General features: G+C 30.1%; 2 protein-coding genes across 5 annotated transcripts in view; one reads left to right on the plus strand and one right to left on the minus strand.

Annotated features, from left to right (window-relative positions):
• LOC142333949 (uncharacterized) overlaps positions 1-20,223 on the minus strand; it is a 147,140-nt gene that overhangs the window by 62,928 nt on the left and 63,989 nt on the right. For 2 of the 3 annotated variants that reach the window (XM_075381584.1, XM_075381585.1), the window contains one exon: positions 16,100-16,321. The exons of the other annotated variant lie outside the window; for it this stretch is intronic. The gene's annotated coding sequence lies outside the window, so the exon portion shown is untranslated. The remainder of the gene's footprint in view (positions 1-16,099; positions 16,322-20,223) is intronic. 3 annotated transcript variants of the gene reach the window in all.
• LOC142333947 (enkurin-like) overlaps positions 1,570-20,223 on the plus strand; it is a 31,347-nt gene continuing 12,693 nt past the window's right edge. The window contains exons 1-2 of one of the 2 annotated variants that reach the window (XM_075381581.1): positions 1,570-1,946; positions 17,253-17,501. In XM_075381581.1, the coding sequence (XP_075237696.1) occupies positions 17,279-17,501 (223 nt within the window). In that variant the 5' untranslated portion in view covers positions 1,570-1,946; positions 17,253-17,278. Of the gene's footprint in view, positions 1,947-13,169; positions 13,320-17,252; positions 17,502-20,223 lie in introns of those variants that run through there. The other variant, XM_075381582.1, reaches the window with a different exon arrangement.

Here is a 20,223-nt window from a genome sequence, read left to right on the forward strand (position 1 = left end):
TATTACTTTTTTTTTTTTTTAACCTCCGGGATCACCGTTAGGTATTCCTTTCAGAGAATAGGATGAATGATTTGTAGCGTGTGTGAAAATGCCATGCCTGACCGGGATTTAAACCCGGGATCTCCGGATGAAAGGCCGAGACCCTACCACTCGCGTCACGGAGGCCGGTTATACTTGGTATACTTGATTACTTTTTTATAATCGTAATTTATTTTTCTCGGAAAACCACAAAAAAAATTCACATAAAATAATGTAATTATAAAAGAAAATAAAAGTTTATAGCAAAATTAAAGCATTTTTTTTTTTTTTTTAATTATTGATTACATTTAAAAAATACGTTTACAATAAATTATATTGAAAGTAGTTTAAAAGTGTTATAATATTTAAAAACACCCTTTCGGCACACCGGAAGGCGAAGGTAGATTTCACCGGTGCTAAGTATGGGATAAAAAAGATTTCCACCTTAATGTTAAGAAAAACTTCATATTTACTCGATACAAAAATAATTTGCACGTGAAAAAAAAGTTTCACATGTTTAGCGTACGACAATTTTAGGAAATCTTACAATTCCGGCAATATTTTGGTCGTCCCTTGCCGTAAGGGTTGGTCATATCAAAAATTGTTTCAGACAAAAGCTTTAGGTAATGTTAGAGGATTAACGATCACTTTAAACAGATTCGATATTGTGCCTATTAAGGGAGGTATGATTTTTTTGTCTTCAAAACCCCATTTTTTCCATCCCCTGGGCCAATAGTTGGCGATATCAAAAAACTTTACTTACATATATTTTAGGCCCTTATAGGAATTTGAACGGAAGTTCAATATTTTACTTAATAAGAAAGTTATAGCGATGTTTTGTTTTTTCGAAAAAGCCACCCCATTTCCACTCCCATGGATTTTTCCCATTAACGAACTCGATCGAGATTTTGGGTAGTTATATTTTATGTATCAATTTGAAAGTGACTGGCGCAAAATTACGGCAGTTATCGTGTCCATAATATAAAATAAGTGAAATATATATATATACTTATGATATATCGTTGAAAAGCTCTCAGTGAGGGCTTATTATTTTTTGGATTTTGGGCCCGTTTTGTTCAGTCGATTGCAATCAAAAGGGGAGGTGAACAACTAGATATTACAACAGTCCTAAATCCAAAATTTCAACAATCTAAGGCTAATCGTTTTTGAGTTATGCGTGATACATATGTACAAACGTCACGCTAAAACTAGTAAAAATGGATTCAGGGATGGTCAAAACGGATATTTCCATTGAAATCTGAAAACCGAAATTTTTCGCGATCATAATCTACTTTCTTTAATTCGTACAAGGAATTAAAAACTATTAACTCGAAAATTAAAACTAATGAATTCAGTAATCTGTATTATTAATATAAGGAAGTAATAATAAATAAAAAACTAACATTAGTAAAATAAAAAGATGGCTCTGAACAACATTTACTTCCTGTGATAACTTTGTACGTAGTGATGATTGTGAGGGAGTGTGCACGTGAATGGGACCAGATAGCAAAATTTCTAGAATGTTCCGAATCTCGTCCTTCCCATCTGGTTTGCGCCGTAATTCGTCAACAAAAAAAAAACTGCGTGTGTCAAAATGTGTTACGTTGATGAAAAATTATATTCGTTTATAATATTATTACCTGTTCCATTATATAAAGCAATGTAGGGAAAATAAACCAACTTATATATATATATATATTATCTAATCTTTTCTTTCTATAATTTGTTAAATTAATATTATTGTTATTAACGATTAAAGTTGTCAAATACACCAAATAATATTTCTTTACGATCTGTAGCGTCGTTATTAAAGCCGTATCAGATTTTGTTTACTTGATTATTTGTATTTGGCGAACTCAGTATATATTTAGGAATAATTTATATGAATCTAAACGACCATTCAGAAAAGAATTCAACATGTAAACTAGGTAAGTTCTTTTAATAATGTGTGTTGCATGTATGTTAATTACAAAGTTAGGTTAATTTAGCAGTAATTGTCGGAATTTAATGAACTAAACGTTTTTTTCATTTGCACACTTTATAAGGCTTTAACAAATGATTATTTATAGTTTAATCAAATATATTTTAATTTAAATTAACTAAAATTTATATAGATTACTTTATACATAATAAAAATAATTTGCTTTCAAGTAAGTATCGATACACTAAAAGAGACGTTTCTGATTATTTTGTAGACTAAATTTTTTGTATTTAATTTCTACTTAAATGTGCTTTAATAGTTGCTACTTATTAATTATTTCGGGTGTCAATATTTTATTGAAATTCTGTTTTTTGTTTTAAAAAAATTTAGATTTCTGTTAATAACAAAATCTTTTACCTGCGTCTGCATTTGGTGACTAATAAATTAGCTGTATATTTTACAAAGGTAAATTGCCTTTATTGTTCAGTATGAAATACTTTACACATAGTACATTCAATTTGTATTTTTATTTGAAAATCCTTACGTACTGATTGATGTTTTTTCCATATGTTAGGCGTTTTCCAAAAGTCATTAATCTCAAAAAAATAGACAACTTTTTTTTATTTAAACAATTTTCTTGTACGACTTACCATTTTGGAGCTGTAGCTTTTGAAAGTGTGAAAATGTTGTGAATCGGGCACGTGTTCGAAACCGGTCTAGTCGCTGAACAATGCCTATCTCCCCGGCTACAGTAACAATAGGACCGCTGCGTTGCCGTTGTATCGCTATAACTCTGGAATGCTAAGTCGTACAAGAAAATTGTTTCAATAAAAGTTGTCTGTTTTTTTGAGATTAACAACTTTTCCAAATGCAATACAGACGAAAAACAATTTTTTCCGGTGAAAAAACCAAAAAAAAAACCGTTTTTTCCAAATTCAGCGCCACCTAGTATCTCAATTTTAAATTATACGGCTTAACTTTAAAGACGTTATTTTTTTTTTTTTTTGTCTTCAGTCATTTGACTGGTTTGATGCAGCTCTCCAAGATTCCCTATCTAGTGCTAGACATTATTTATAGAGGAGAATGTCCTCTACATTTTTTGTTTGAAAAACGTTTCTTTAAAATGGATAGATTCAGAGAAAAACGCATTTCAAAAACTTTTTGAGTTTTTCAAAAATCTATGGAGGGGGATATTAAAAATCTGGAGTTAAGCTTCCCTCATCGCTCCTAACGCATGGACAAAAGATCAATCGGTAGGAAAGGATTTTCAAATAAAAATACAAATTGACTGTACTAAAATATTTTCTCACTTTTTTGAAACTTACATTGATGTGTAAGACATTGATCTGCAGATCAAGACGGTCGGTTTTTATGTTAGATGGTCAGATTTATTATTAATTTTTTTTTCAACAAAAATTTATTCCAATTTTTTTTAAAAATATTTTTTATTAACCGTGATAACTTACAATTAATTGTACAACATAATAAATGAAAGTAACTTTTAAAATTCATCAGTTTAGACTGTAACGTCTTCAATAACTAATCATCTTAAAAGAAAAATAACTGAATCACAAATTATTATAGAATATAAAAAATATTAGCGATGGTATGTAAGGGGGTAATGATATGATTACACTGTTTCTAAATTTATCAAACTTAGCTGATTACTACGTATACAGTAAGCACATCTACAATACAAATGCGCGCGCACCCCCCACTCGCTCACACACACACACACACACGCGCGCGCGCGCGCAGAGAGAGAGAGAGAGAGACAGAGACATCTATTTCTTATTAATACTAACATAAAGTAATGTTTGAAGTTTAATCTATATTTGTTTAGACATTTTATACTTCGTTCTTGTATATTCACTAGCTGCAGGGGATGCCTCAGGCACGTTTCCGTAGCTAGGCCCTTTAGGCGGGTTGCCCTAGCGGGCGGCGTCTTGGAATGGGATTATTAAGTGTCCAAAATTGATTAGCTCTTGTGTAAAATATTTTTTTTTTGAATGATGAAAATTGATATAACGATAAAACAAAAGTTAAATGAGAAATTTAACTCGTAACGAAATTTAACTTTAACTAACGAGTCGGGATTTTCAGCTAGTGATCGGTACATTCCGGTGCCTACTTTTGGGTATTTCATAAGAAAGCTTCCTATTGTAATGGGTACCATGATTCGACTTCCCGAAAATTTAGACATATCTTCGCGTTTCACATCCTCCAGACCCCAAAACCATCGTCAGTTCGAAATTTTATGCATACATTTATATATATATATATATATATATATATATATATATATATATATATATATATATATATATATATATATATATATATATATTCACTTTCTTGTGGACACGATAGCTGCTGTAATTTTGCGCCAATCACTTTCAAATTGATACATAAAGTATAACGACCCAAAATCTTGGTCAAGTTTTTTAATGGGCAAAATCGGACCATGGGGGTGGAAATGGGGGGTCTTTTTCGAAAAAAACAAAATATCGTTATAGCTTTCTTATTAAGTAAAATATCGAATTCGTTTGAAGTTCCTACTATTCTTTGGATAAGGGCCTAAAACTTATCTTAGTAAAGTTTCTTGATATAAGGGCCAACCGTTGGGCCAGGGGGTGAAAAAATGAGGTTTCGAAGACAAAATATCATATACCTCTCGTAATAGGCACAGTGTGGAATCGGTTAAAGTAATCGTTAGTCCTCTAAACATTACCTAAAACTTTTGTACGAAACAATTTTTGATATGACCAACCCTTACGGCAAGAGATGAACAAAATGTTGCTAGAATTGTAAAAAGATATGGGGCTTGTAGTATGCTAAACATATAAACCTTTTTTTCACATGTAAACGTTGAATAAATTTGAAGTTTTTCTTAAATTTAAGGTGGAAATTTTTTTTTATCCCCTACTTAACACCGTTGAAATCTACTCCGCTTTCCGGCGGGCCGAAAAGGATTTTTGGTTATAGTTCATTATTTTATGAAGAAAAACAATGACACAAATATATAAAAAAATATGAAAAAAAAATTTAAAACACCACTCTTAAATTAAAGACACTAAAAGTAAAAAAAAATTTGATTGTAAGATTATGTGAAAGTCGTAGCTTCAAATTAAAAATTATGATTTTCACATAATCTTACATATCACCATCAAATCCATTCTGAGATACCGTCCTAAAATTATTTTTTACATTTTAGTGCGTTTAATATATTTTTAATTTTCTATTTTTTAGTCTTCATAAGTTTATAATTTACAACTGCGCTAGCGCACAGGTTTGAACGTATTTATCGAAAGATCGGATCGGTACATTTTACGGTGGGTGAGTGGAATCAAAACGTAGGGCTAAACGATTTAATTTCCGGATAACCAACATCCGGTCGATCAAGATTGTATGTAATGCGTTAAACACTTAACGCTCGACCTGCTGATACATATGCCGTTTGAATCGTGAAAATCGGACGAGCGGTTGCCGAGATATTACGGTGGCACCCCATCCCCAATTCCCGAACGGCGCCCCGGGAGGACTTGAAAATATTATCATCCAAGTAGTACCACTGGGAGCGGATGGGGTATCGTCGTGGGGGGTCGAAAATTTTTTTCAGAGCGCTAGAACTGACCGTTTTCGAGATATTCGCAATTTTCATCCAAAAATTCGGATCCGGTTAAAAAGTACTAAATTTTCCCAAAATTTCGATATATATTTCGCTTATATATCGATATGTACACGGTATATATAATATGCATAAGTATACAACTAACCACCACGAGACATGTACTAACAAAATGGGATTTTCCGCTAGTGATCGGTAGATTTCGTTGCTACGCTAAGGGGGACGCGCGCGCACACACACACACAATACCGTTTAGTAGGGTAGGATTAGCTGTTTGTAGTACAAAACGTTCAATTTTTCTTTTTGCCTCCGGGACCAACGTTTAGGTATTGCTTCAGAGGATGGAATAAAACGATACAATTTTGAATCCTGTGGCGTGTGAAAATGCCATATCTGACCGGGATTCGAACCAGGGAATGAAAAGCCGAGACGCTACCACTCGCACTACAGATCACAAGGTATTCCCATCTGAGTATCGCTACTTCCCCCCACCAAAATCGTAATTTTAAGATTCTAGATTCGATTCCTGGCTTGAATTATCATTAAAAACCGATTAATTTATTGAAGATTTGAGTTGATTCTCGTTTTGCACTTTCTGTAACCTAAAGGGATCAATTCTGTTACATTGTACATAATCATGGTCAACGACTATAAAAATTATAGTCACAATCTATTGGTTTCTTATACAAATAAATATTTTTTACATCGACATCTATATATAAATTCATAATAAAAGATTTTAAAAACCTACTTATATGCTGAAGGTGTCAGGTTCGAGTCTCATGCTAGACAACACCATCGGCAATTGTTTAGGTAGGTTTCATACACTAAAATAGTGACAGGTGTTTAATCCAATTTTTGACTAACAAGCATTTTTTTTCAGTAATTTCAATCGAAATAATATAAATAAATATAAAAAAATAGAATAAAAAAATAGAATATAAAAAAATAAATACATCGGTGATGAAAACGTTTGTAGTGTTAAAGGGTTTAATTTTATATTTTTGTATAGTTACAATTTTATAAAATACAGTATATAACTGATGATGCATTTACGTTCTAACTGTCTAACCTTGAAAGATTGTAGTGGGCGAAGTGAGGAATGGAATTCGGTTTCCTAACAACCGTTGCTACTACATACGTTACATTCAGATAGACAGCGGGTGAATAAAAATTGTTATGTCTTCCGCGTTACTAAAACAAATACTCTACTGACGCGTCAAAGAGCATCTATTAACAAATTTGAATCGACAGCATATCAACATTAAATTATTTTAATTTTTTTTATTATGAAATTAATATTTTGGCATGTTAAAAATACAAAGGCTGACGGATTCGGCACCTTTATTTTAAAACGGATTATTTTTATAAACACAAGACCCAACATTGTATTAATATTATATGTATTTTAAAGTTTATGTAATTTAAGAATTTGTGTAACAATTTGTGTAAGGGGCTGATGATGATCGTAAAATAATAATAATAATAATGAAAATAATTTTATATTGAAACGGTTTTTTATACTTTTTTGCATTTGAGAAACACAAAACATCTGCTTAGATTTAATACATAATTTACTACGCAAATAAGAATCATAATGTTAGTATATCATTTTTTTTCATAATTCACATATACTTCACGCTCACACATTTACACTCCAATAAAAGTTATGAATTATTATAAAGCTAATCGTCGATTTTTCTTTCTCGCCATAATATCTAAAATTTCATCAGGATTAACAGTAATATCTCTACATGTAATCTATTATATCTCTAAAAGAAGCACAAAGACCGACATCATATTCATATCAATAATATTGCAATTCCTTTTGTATGCGTTTGTAATACAAACATCTTGTTTTGTGTTTGTTTTTTCTGTATCTGAATATGACTGGAAATGTCATTACACAGAGAATGAAAGGGATCATCTTCAACAGAGGGCTTACCTTGTTTGCTCATTTCAACAATTTGCTCTCTGATTTGAAGAGGATTGTACTAGCCACCACTTTTTTTATGTAAAACATTAGTATTAAATATAATGATATTTAAAAGTTGACAGAACTGCTTTTATATCATCCTTTTTGTTGTTTTCTTTCGAGCGGGTATGTGCTCAGCATTTGATATCCACCCTTTCAACTCCATCCGTAAAAATATAATCGTTGACAGTGTTTGGAACCATTACCTTCTTTCTTTCTTTGCTACTTCTACTCATTCTAATTATTTGCGTAGTTGTCAAACACAAGACATCTCGTTTACTTGCCACTTCAACAACATAATTTTTCCCACCTTATCATACACAGCATAAATTTCATTTTTATTTAATTTCTTTTAATACTATTCCTATATTCTTTGTGACATTACCTGTAAATCAATATTTCACTCGTTCAAAGTTAGGGGCTCGTTCAGGGGCAATAATATTTGTCAGTGTAAATACAGTAACCTTTCTCTAACAGGTTACTAGTTTCTAAAAGAGTCATGACAATATTAGTGGTATAGCCATGATAAGGGTTGTACAATTACTGTGTCTGCACCGACATAAACTATCAGGTTATATATATATATATTACAAGTTTCTTATTCTGAAAGAACATATTTCTTAATGCCAAAGTGTGCCAGTTATTACGGTTATATTTAACCTTTTCCAAAATTGATTAAACGAATAGCAACTCTAAATATGTACTTATCAATAACTGGTTATATGTCATTTGTTTGGAATTATAAAAATCTGTTAAAAACAGAACTTTCTCCAGTCATTAACATATTTTTTGCACCTCAAAAAACCAAATACTAAAATTCTTTTATTTTGTTGTAAAGCAGTAAGACTGATAAGAGAAGAATTAGTTACCGGTTTATCCCTGAGATCATCTGATTAACAGTTTACTGTTACTGCTGATAATGCTAAAGATTGCTATCGCTGTTGGAAAATTACTCTCACTTTGTAACAATATGCTGACGTAAAATATATAAAACAATTCAGTGGACTAAAAACATGTCCCAGAAGTGCAATAATAGTAATATTGATAGGAAGATCTCAAACTGCTTATTATAAATTAGTTATGTATGCCAAATATTCTAGAAAGTGAAGGAAATATTGAAAATCAGAATAAATAATTCAAATCTTAATTATTCACAGATGATATTGTAGAATTAGGAGAATGAGTATTAATTATAGGAGAACTGAGATATCTAGAAATTGGAATGAAGATAAAAAAAATGTAGGAGTAGCAATCTGAAAATTCTGATAAAATGGATAAGAATAGGAACAGGCATTATTAAGTTAAGCAAGAGAGTGTGATTCAGTAAATAAATAATGCTTATCGTATGTTAAATTATTATGTATTTTCATACTTGTAATATCTTTACAAATAATCTCATTTTTTTACGGTCTTAACATGTTATCAAAGTTCCTAAGTTTGTAACATTTTGCTAATTTTTCACGGGATGTTTTATAATGTTTGAAATATTTTTCTTATAAATTCTCTTAATGTATTTTTTTTATGAATGAACCGATATCAGCAGACTGTTCTAATGTGTATAATTTTTCTGTTGTTACAATTAGATTTTTGTGATCTTCACTTTCAAATTAGTAGAACGGGCAGGTAAAAACCAGTTATTTTGTTTTACCGTACTAGCTGAAATGTGTGGATATTGTTTTGTTTTTAACATTTTTTATTCCTTGTGTTGTTTCTTAATGGATAAAAATTTCATTTCGGTTGCCGGTATAAAAATAGTGTAATATTCTGATCTAATGGAACACAATAAAACAAGTTGTACGTAATAATAGGTTATACATTATAATTTATTCATAAATCATTTTGAATATTACATCTTGCAAGTCTTTATGACGATAAAATATTTTTCACTAAAAAAAAAGAATAAAAAAATTTCCAAATAAATAAACCGGTAAAAATAGATAGTAAAGGACCAGTTACTGTCATATTGTAAGTGTGATTTGCTACTTCTCCATAGAGACTTGGAAGTTTATAAAACAAGTCGGTTACTACAGAATAAAAATTAGAGGCTATTTATTTCGTCATTGTTGGACTGGGGACAATTGAAGAGGCTTTGAATCCAACTCGGAATAGAAATTGAAAGATCGATTTTGCAAAGGTTAGTAGTGATACACAAATTAGAGCCATCAAACAAAAAAAATGTGAAAAAATGTAAATTCTACTTTTGCTGTTCAACCAAATTTGAAATAAAGTAGCTCACTATCAGGCCCAATTCTATGCCGATGCTTTGGAATTTTTAAATATGGGGAGAAATTTACATTTAATCAGGGTTGGCTTGATCGACTGAAGTCCTAGACAATTAATAACATTTTGTCAGTGAAAACACTACAAAATTAAGAAAATAACCGATGCTGAAATCTTGAAATTTCAGTAAAGGTTTTCAGATGTGATGAAACCGGTTTAAATGACAAAATAATATCATCAAAACTCTGTTTTTAAAGAAGAAAAGTCAGCTCCTGGCTACTGTGAAGCAAAAAGAGGTTTAACCATCATACTTACTGTTCAAATAAATTGGGGTTTAGTAAGTCTGTTGTCATTGATGAAGCCTAACACCCGAGAGCTTTTAAAAACATTAACTCCCGTCCTGTGAAGTATACTAAAAAAAAAGTGTACGGATGGATTTACAAAATGGTTTTATGAAGATCTTTTTTTTGTGTGAAGATAATCTGCTATATAAATCATTCATGATGTTGGATAATTTTGTCAGATAAAATTAAGTCGGTTAGTGGGAATATCCATGCTCTTTTCAATGTTATTAATGTAAAAGATATACTTTAATAACTGCCAGAATTTTGGGAAGCTGTCAAAACCGATGAATGACAGTTAAAAGTCGGGATAATATTTTAGCTCAACATCAACAAGAAACTGAGCGAGTCAGAAAGTCATCAAAACCTCTTTTATGGCTTGCAGTAATCTACAAACTACTGAGGGTCCAACTGAAAAAGCCATTGATAAGTAAATTATTTCATGATTATGATGAATCTGATATTTTTTTTTTTGTCTTCAGACATTTGACTGGTTTGATGCAGCTCTCCAAGATTCCCTATCTAGTGCTAGTCGTTTCATTTCAGTATACCCCCTACATCCTACATCCCTAACAATTTGTTTTACATATTCCAAACGTGGCCTGCCTACACAATTTTTTCCTTCTACCTGTTCTTCCAATATTAAAGCGACTATTCCAGGATGCCTTAGTATGTGGCCTATAAGTCTGTCTCTTCTTTTTACTGTATTTTTCCAAACGCTTCTTTCTTCATCTATTTGCCGCAATACCTCTTCATTTGTCACTTTATCCACCCATCTGATTTTTAACATTCTCCTATAGCACCACATTTCAAAACCTTCTAATCTTTTCTTCTCAGATACTCCGATTGTCCAAGCTTCACTTCCATATAAAGCGATGCTCCAAACATATACTTTCAAAAATTTTTTCCTGACATTTAAATTAATTTTTGATGTTAACAAATTATATTTCTGACTGAAGGCTCGTTTCGCTTGTGCTATTCGGCATTTTATATCGCTGCTGCTTCGTCCATCTTTAGTAATTCTACTTCCCAAATAATAAAATTCTAATCTGATATTACAAAACAGTAATTTTTCCAGAAGTATTATAAGGCGCTGAGTGTTTGGAAATTTTTTTGGATAAAGATTTAAAAAAAAAAAAAGAATTTAAGAAATGTATATGGACCCAATTACCAGAACAGAATTTATAAATTAAAAAGTGAAGCTGAAATTTATAAAAATACGGAAAAATAAAAGACACCATCTGGAGAAGAAAACTACAATTTTATGGGCATTTATACAGATTGAGTGAAAAGAGATTAATAAAACAAATATTTAATTTTTGTAACAGTAGAACTATTAAAACTAACTGGTTTAAAGAAGTAGAAAACGATCTAAAAATTTTAAACATCTCCAAAAAACCTTTTTAAATAGTAACCGATTTAGAAAATTGATTAAAGAATCTAAGTTTCCATAGAAGAAGGATAAGAGGAATGTAGGAAGAAAGTGGACTGCGGAAGAAAAACAACAAAGTAAAAAAATATTGGAAAAACAAAAGAAGTTCTACACAATTATGCAAATGTGATCCTTAGTGGTCCATATGAACAAAAAAAAATTATACATTGTGCACATCATATCAGGAATATGTGGATATGCTACTCCATGAATAAATTAAGGTACTTGCTAACATTTGGTCGAAAGGATTGAAGGAAACTGTGAAAATATTAATCAAAGCAGTATCACAAAATCCAATTTAAATTTTTAAAATTTGACAAGAGCAACAATTATGAATGTACTGTGCGTGAACCAAAAACACCTGATCTGAAGACAATTGAAAATTATTACATAAACCTTATTTTTTTGAATTTAGTTGTAATTTTGGGAAAAATTTTATATGAAAAAAATCATCTTTTTTCTAAAAAAAGTCTCAAAATTCAAACATACTAGTAAAATTTTCATTAAGACCATCCCTAGATAAGATATGATTCCTGAAATAAATGGAGGTAATTAAAAATTAAACTGTAATTATGTTACATTCTCAAAAAGGTGTAGACCCCCTCTTTGAGACCTTTGAGACCCTAAAGCTACAATTTAATAATAATAACAATGCCGCAAATGTAGAAGCCATCCTTACTAAATATGAAGATGTCTGTTCAGTCGATCTTGATTTATTAATCTCAGTGGAGATACTAACACCCATACAGTTTCAAATGAACAGATTATACTTAATGTTTTCATTTTCAGTTCCCTGAGTCAGAAACCAGAACAGTAGAAAAATTTTTTTTCATTATTACCTTACTTTCCCCTTTTTATAGTATATATTATGAGTTGTTATGAGGTTGTTGTTGGAGTAAAACACTTGTACAAAGGACAGTTATTAAATTTTGGATTAATACTTAAAAATATATAATGTAATGCAGTTATTTAAGTGTACAAGTAGGACAGCACAACAAATTCTGTTTTGTAATCAGTTTTATTTAAAACCTGTACACTAGATTAATATTGGTGTTTCTAAAGAAAATATTTTATTTTTATTAAATCGGTGATGGAATTTCAAGTTGTAGATAATTTACTTAAAATGTATAAAAGCCTTTTTAGACTCCGTTTCTTGAACAATTTGATTTTTAAAGAGCCATCACCGCCAAACAAAACATTGTGCTTGTATTGTTGAGGATAAATTTTACTTCAAAAAAATAAAATTTAAAGTCTCCCACAATTTGTGTTGATTTAAATCGATTCCAACCTCTACTGAACAACATTCTTGCAAAATAGATTTTTGCAAATAAAATTCAGGTTAATGAAATTACAGCAAATAACATTTGAAGAATAATTTTTCAAAATTTTGGCAGGATTCTTCCTTTTGTAAATAGTAAGACTTTCGGGAAAACGAGCTTTTAGTTAATTTTTTTATAGCAATATTTACCGAGGTTACGCGTATTGTTAATAGTGAGTAGTACTTGTCATAGCGCAGTAAAGCTGGATTTCTTTTCATATTATTGAAAACGGAAGGTAAACTGCCTTCAACTCCGTAGTACTACTGAGTTAATGTTACGAAGAATCTAGTAGTGAATACGGCAGGCAGGCTGTGGCCAAAATGCGGTATTAGCTGCAGTATTAGAGTTGCTATGGTCGCAGATTTATTTATTCATTCGGTACTTACCGTAGTTTGTGGGAGCTGAAAAATTATTATATACTATTGATTTTTCATCGAAATTCATTTAATTTTAAAAAAATATCAGGTAAAAGGTTGATTTACTTGAGTAATTGTTATCAGTATTTTTTTAAAGATAAAAACCAGTTGCTATCAAAATTACGAAGTAAATTGTTAGGTTAGATTTCTCAAAACATTGATAACTGCCCCGTGTGGTTCTAATATAATTTTCATTGTACACTCGTATGAAAATATTCAAATATAAACTATGTGTTATTTATAGATTTTATTTTTCAGAAGTGAAATGAAATTTGCCCGTGCCATTATTTACGTTTATTTATAAATGTCTGCTTAAAAGTATGATTGTTACTTAATATTTGACTTAATCTCAGTTATACTGTAATAACTTTTAATTTTATTTATTTTTCCCAATTTCTGTTTTGTATTTTAGATTTATTTACATTTGTAGTTACACTCAATTAAATGAGGAAACCTGCTGTTTCATTAACAAATGAGTTAAGGTTTATATGTTTGTATAAAAAAATATATTTTTGTTGTGTGAGAAATTCAAGTAGTCAATAACTTTAAATTTTACTGTTATTTTAAAATGAACTTCCTATCTACTGCTGTGAACTATGGATTACAAACTTGCTCCACATCCCTCTTTCCACTTTCTGAGTATTTATAATTTTTTTCTTTCAACATAAACAAAATAATAATTATATTAAAGTGGAATATGAAAGAGAAAAATGTGTCTTACTTGCACATTGGTCTGTGATATATAACACTTCTCTACGTTTATCCCTGTTTTATTTTGGTTTTCATTTTTTATAGCAGTGGAGCTGCTGTGACAACAAATATATATATATGTACTTGTGTATGTATATATATCCTGATGAACCTTATGTTTTGGGAGGCCCCTCAGTATTTTAAATAATCTCCTATTCGAATAAATAGCAGTAATTTGATAAAGATACAGTTCTTATATGTACATTTTTATATTCTTTGATAAGCATAATGAAAGATCCCTATTAAAAAATTGATTACTCACTGAAATTAATATAGATACTATTTTCACAGGAAATAATTTTAGAGCAATTGTGTAGCTTTTTTTTTTTAATATGAATTGATTTTTTTTTTATGTGAATAATTTTTTATTTTATCCAAAAAATGCATTTACAGTATAAATTAACAGAGCTAAAAATTTTTTCTCACATTTTACTTTAGATAATATAACTAAAGCTATATATTATAATTGTAGTTATGTAACTATAATACATAGTAATTTAATTTTTTAAACATTTTTATAAGATGTTGCACTACATCTTTACATCTAAAATGTAACCCCTGGTTAAACACATTATTTTTAAGAAAAATTCATTTTAAGTGGTCCTTTACCTTAAAGTACTATATTTTCGTTAAAATGAATACCTCATATAATTTTACAAATTAAAAATTTTAATTACATAAAGTTTCTCCATGGGACTATGGTGTAGACATTTTTTAAAAGAATTATAAGGCTGATTGAAATTCAAAAAGAGGGACCTTTGAATTAAAGGTTGAGACGCCACCACGGAAATTATCATAGATCATTAGATCATTTTCTGTTTCCAAGTATAAAAGCATATTCTTAGATTAAAATTTTTGGTGTCTGCTGTCAACTGTTTTACATTTTAATTTAAGATGCAAGTTTTTGGTGGATCTTTGTGGATTTTTTTTATTAATAATTCTTGTTTTATATATTTATAGTTGACTAATTTTGTATTATCTGTACATTCCTGACTTATTGTTACAAAAGATACACTATTTTATAATGTATAAAATTATACTGATTTGTAAAACAACCCTGTGAATTGATTCAGTGATCCTTTTACATGTACTTATTATATAATTATAACAACCTACTCACCAACAAACTATTTATTGAAGTTGTAAATACCAGGTAAATTGAATACTCTAACAATGGTAGGTTTACATAGGACAATCAGGGTGCAGATTTTTACATAGTACAAAGAATGCTAAAAATACTTGATTCTTCTACAACTGAATCCACCTTTTGCAAATCATATTATTGAATTGAGTCACTTAACATCAAAAACAAATAAAAACAAAACAGATATCAGGAACCATATGAAATCCTTGTGTGTAAACATTGAAGAACAAAGACTAAACATACTTAAACAAATCAAAATCTACAATTATTTAAAAGTAAAATTCTAAATGAACAAAGAAATATAATTGAACATAGGCTGAATACATCTTAAACAGTAAACAGTTCTAATTCACATACCACCACTGTATCCAATGATATAAAAACATTCATTGGAAGTCTCTGAATTAGATTTGATTTAGAATGAAAGCTAGCCCATACTCTGGTAGAGTTTTTAAAACGTTCACTATAAATTAAAGTTTCCTGTAGATATATGGACTGTAAAAACTGTTTTTAGATTATTTATATAATAGTCAGTCGTACATCAACACCCAGAACGGCTTTTATCGTGTCATTAACTTAATTATATAATTCATATATTTATTAAATGATATCTTCAAGTATTTATTGTTTATAGATAAATTTTAATTAAGAAAATAAAACTACAATCAACATGTATATATTTTTTTAATGAAATTTTATTTATTTAATATTATTCCATAAAGTCATTGTTGGAAATTGTCCTCAGTATATTTGTAATGTACTATTATCTATTAGAGTGGAATAGCAGTATAAAAAATAAGGATATTGTGATTTAAATTGTTACTTGCAAGTGTATTTATTTGTTAGATAAGTAAGTACATATAGATATATATTCCAAAAGTATAAACTAAATTCAGCACAATCCACCAAAGTACAGAATCAATAAGAGCTCTTACTTTATCTTCTCCTTCTATGAAACATGAGATCTTGCTGATGGTGAGGGCTTGAGTGCTCAGTAATACAGAGTAGCTGGACCAAAAGTACAACCATGTCGGAGAGGTATCTGCTGAGAGCCAGACTAAGGAATATTCCAGCTCTTTCAGTAGTTGTTAAGAGCGTAGGTCAGGAGGACTTAAACGGCCATATCAACACCAACCAATCTTCTGTGTACTGTACAACTGAAAACAGTGAAAAACTACAGCTGCTTTTTTCCAAAAAAAATGTAACTCTGCATTTTCATCTAACAGAGATGGAGGCACCTTCCTTGGTAATATATTCCAGAGGTAAACAAGTCCCCTGTTTGAATCTCTGGGTGGGGACTTTAAGGAAGAGGCTCATCAGAAAATTAAAAAATAACATTCTACAAGTCAGATCATGTTATGTTAAAGTCTAAAAAAGGTTGGTAGGTTAGAAAACTTAAAGAGGTAAGTGGGAATAGGTTAAATTTAGATGTAGTAGGAATTAGCGAGGTTTGGTGGGAAGAGAAAAACAGCTTTTGGTCAGATGCTTTTTGAATAATTAACTCAACGTCAAATAAAGGGAGCAGGCAAGAGTAGGTTTCATAATGAACAAGAAGGTAGGGAAGAGAGTATTTCAAAATGCATAGTGATAGATTGATTGTAATAATGATAAATCAAAACCTAAGCTGGCAACGATTGTTTATGTCTATATGCCCCCTACAAGTGTCTCTCTCTCTCTCTCTCTCTCTCTCTCTCTATATATATATATATATATATATGAATATTTTTTTATAATATAATTTTTAATTTTTAAATTGATAATAGCAAATGCTTCAAAATTAAATTTTTAAATATTTTTATTGAGAAACATGTTTGTAAAACCAATCATATTTATAAGTATAGATTTATATATAAAAATGCACGTGTGTGTGTGTGTGTGTGTGTGTGTGTGTGTGTGTGTGTGTGTGTGTGTGTGTGTGTGTGTGTGTGTGTGTGTGTGAAACAAAACATTTGTAAAGCTACATAAATTTATATCAGTATAATTTAATATTTATAAATTTATTTTTTTGTTTAGAATAATATTTTATAAAAAAATTGATTAAAATGTTTTCAAGATATTGATAAAATGTTAATTTAATTTTTTTTATAGATTTGTGTTTATATTAAAATAAAAAGATGGTACTGGAATTTGATGAAAATATTAAATCACTTATTCCTGAAGTGAAAGTGGCTAAATTAAAACCGCCACTGCACCACTCTGTATTCTCATCAAAAGTACGTGACGAAAAGTTAAGTCATAAGAAATGTCATCAAACTATGGGATATGCTCAAATAAAACTTAATCCACCATCATGTTATCTAAAGAAAAAAACACGAATTGTTAGACGACCTCATGTTGGTAAGTAGTGATCTTTAATTTAGTTGTACATACATTCTGTTTATTATAAAATAATTTTTTTACTTTTTAAAGTTTGATAAAATAAATGTTGATTAACTAGAGGCAAATGATGATTATTTTGTTTGGGGAGAATGAAACCTTTAATATAAATCTGTTAGAGTAAACACTTATTGTATAGATTTTATTATTTTTCTTTGTTTAAGTATAGTGTAAAAGTCAAAGTGCACTTCATTTTATCAATTAATGCTTACAGATTAATAATGTTTCTTTTTGTTTTTGATTAACAGAATAACTTAAAAAAAAATGGTAGAAGTAATCTTCTTTTACAGATGTCTAGTCCTGTTCCCATTGTTCAGTTTCTTTTGAAACGCATTTTATTACTCATTTTATTACTATAAACGCATTTTATATAGAATATATATTTATGCAGTTACCCAAAGATTTATTTATTTGAACCTGTTTGGTAAGTTCAAATTCAGTGATTGAAGATGCTAAAAGCTTACTGAGATGATCCAATTTTTAATACAACATTAGAATGTTTTGGTTATGTTAGATTTATGGCGCTATTTTTCCAGAATGAAACAAATCTCTGTTTTTATGACTTGATCAGTAGTATTCATTATACAATTATTTAGAAAAATGATTGTGATTATCAGTATCATGAAATAGGATAGGATCCTAAATACATTTGTATAAAATTCCAGTCTATTTCTGGGCTTGATTTCTTAACACACAAACTGTAAGGAATCTCACGAGTATTACAGTTATCTATTCTGGAAAGTAATGTTAAATTAACATTTCTTTTCTATAAATAATGTGATATGAAATGCATGCTAAAAATTAAAAAAAAAAAAATAATGTTTTGAGAAGTTTTAATAACTATGGATTTATTTGTTGATAGTGTATAGTGTATGTGGATTATTATTAATTCATTAAAATCAAGTTAATTTAGTGTTACTTTAGTATGTGGTCTACCAACATCATGAGGTTACCCGCTATAGTACATGCCATACTAATGTATATGTAATTTGTATGTTTGATGTTACAATTGGACGAGGTTAGCAAGCAAAGCAAGCGCTAGGTTAGGTCCCAGGTTTGAATTCTGGTTGTGCATGGCAATTGCGATCTCTTCTTATTCTCTAAAGCAATAAATAATGGTGGTCTCAGAGGCTTAAAAAAAAGGTTGTTTGGTTAGGTTGATATACAAAGTTGAGTAAATGGAAAATATGTTACCTAACTAAACTCTTAACCTCCCTTTTTTCTGTTTAGCCTCTGGAACCACCATAAGGTATTACTTCACAGAATATGTATGAATGTAAATGAAATGTAGTCTTGTAAAGTCTCAGGTCGATCATTCCTGAGATGTGTGGTTAAATGAAACCCAACCGCCAAAGAACACCGGTATCTATTATTCAAAGATCTAGTATTCAATCGATCTAGTATTCAAATCCATATAAAAGTAACTGCCTTTACTAGGACTTGAATGCTGGAACTCTCAACTCAACTTCCAAATCAGTTGATTTGGGAAGACAAGTTCACCACTGAACCAACCTGGTGGGTTAACTAAACATAATCTAACACTAGCTAACCTCAATTAATTAATATTAAATAAACAAACAAATTATATACAATTTGTGTATAATTTACAATATTAATTTACTGTTTCAAATAAATTAGGTGGCCCGATAACTGAGTATATTGGACACTGCAAGAAGACCGCATTGTTAATTCATTTTTTAAATTCAAGATGGCTTGACTGTGTAAATGCAGTGTATTTATGAATAAACTTTTAATTAAAAAGTACTATTTATATATTTTAGTTTGTCTTTTTAATCTTCTTATTTGCTACACTTTTTCAGTTGAAACATATATTACTTTCTGTAAGAAAATCTTATATTTATGTATTAGGTAAGATTAGGCAGCTCTGCTTTACATGATAAAAAATTTTACTCTTAGTTTTCTATTTCTTTTTACAATCACCATATTACAAACAGAATTTTGAATAGTTCAAAGTCATCTCGGATAAATTACACAAATACCAAGGATGAAAAACAGGTTCACCACAACCATAACACATATTCATTCAACCTAGACCCGCAGAACATTTACATGGACCAAAAAAATTGGATAATTATAAAATGATTCATTGATAGTATGATCATAATGAAACAAACAATTTCAGCAAAAAAAGGAATACTTCATAGCCTTCACAAGCAGTGGGCATCCAACCTACGTACAATTCTTCAGGAAGGCAAGATATCTTTACCAGGACGGGAGCAATGTACTTGGTATACAAAAGAGGATACCTGGGTTTTAATTTGTAATAATATCTCTAGGGATAGATGTACAGTGCTGCTTTAAGGCTAGAATCAAGGAGAAAGAAAAGCAGTTTCAGTTGCACGCATGGCTGCAGATTGATTTCATATCTTTCCACCTGATTGCGCCATTATCAAATGATGACTCCTGAACCGAAAGCTTTCTATGTATTGCAGATTGCTAAATATAAATGTAAATCTGTAGTTAAAGTTCAGCATACATAACGTATAAAGTTTAATTGTGATAACTCCAAGCGACAATAACATGTTGATGGCGTAATCAGTTCGAAACGACCAGATGTCAATGTAAAGGAAAGAGTACAGGACGACGAAGGGTGTCTGAAGAAAAATGTTGGCTAGCGAGTCTTCTCTGCGTAGTCCTAAAATATCTGTTAGAAAACTGTTAC

This window comes from Lycorma delicatula, chromosome 13 (assembly GCF_047948215.1).
Source record: "Lycorma delicatula isolate Av1 chromosome 13, ASM4794821v1, whole genome shotgun sequence".
Classification (NCBI taxonomy): Eukaryota; Metazoa; Arthropoda; class Insecta; order Hemiptera; family Fulgoridae; genus Lycorma; species Lycorma delicatula.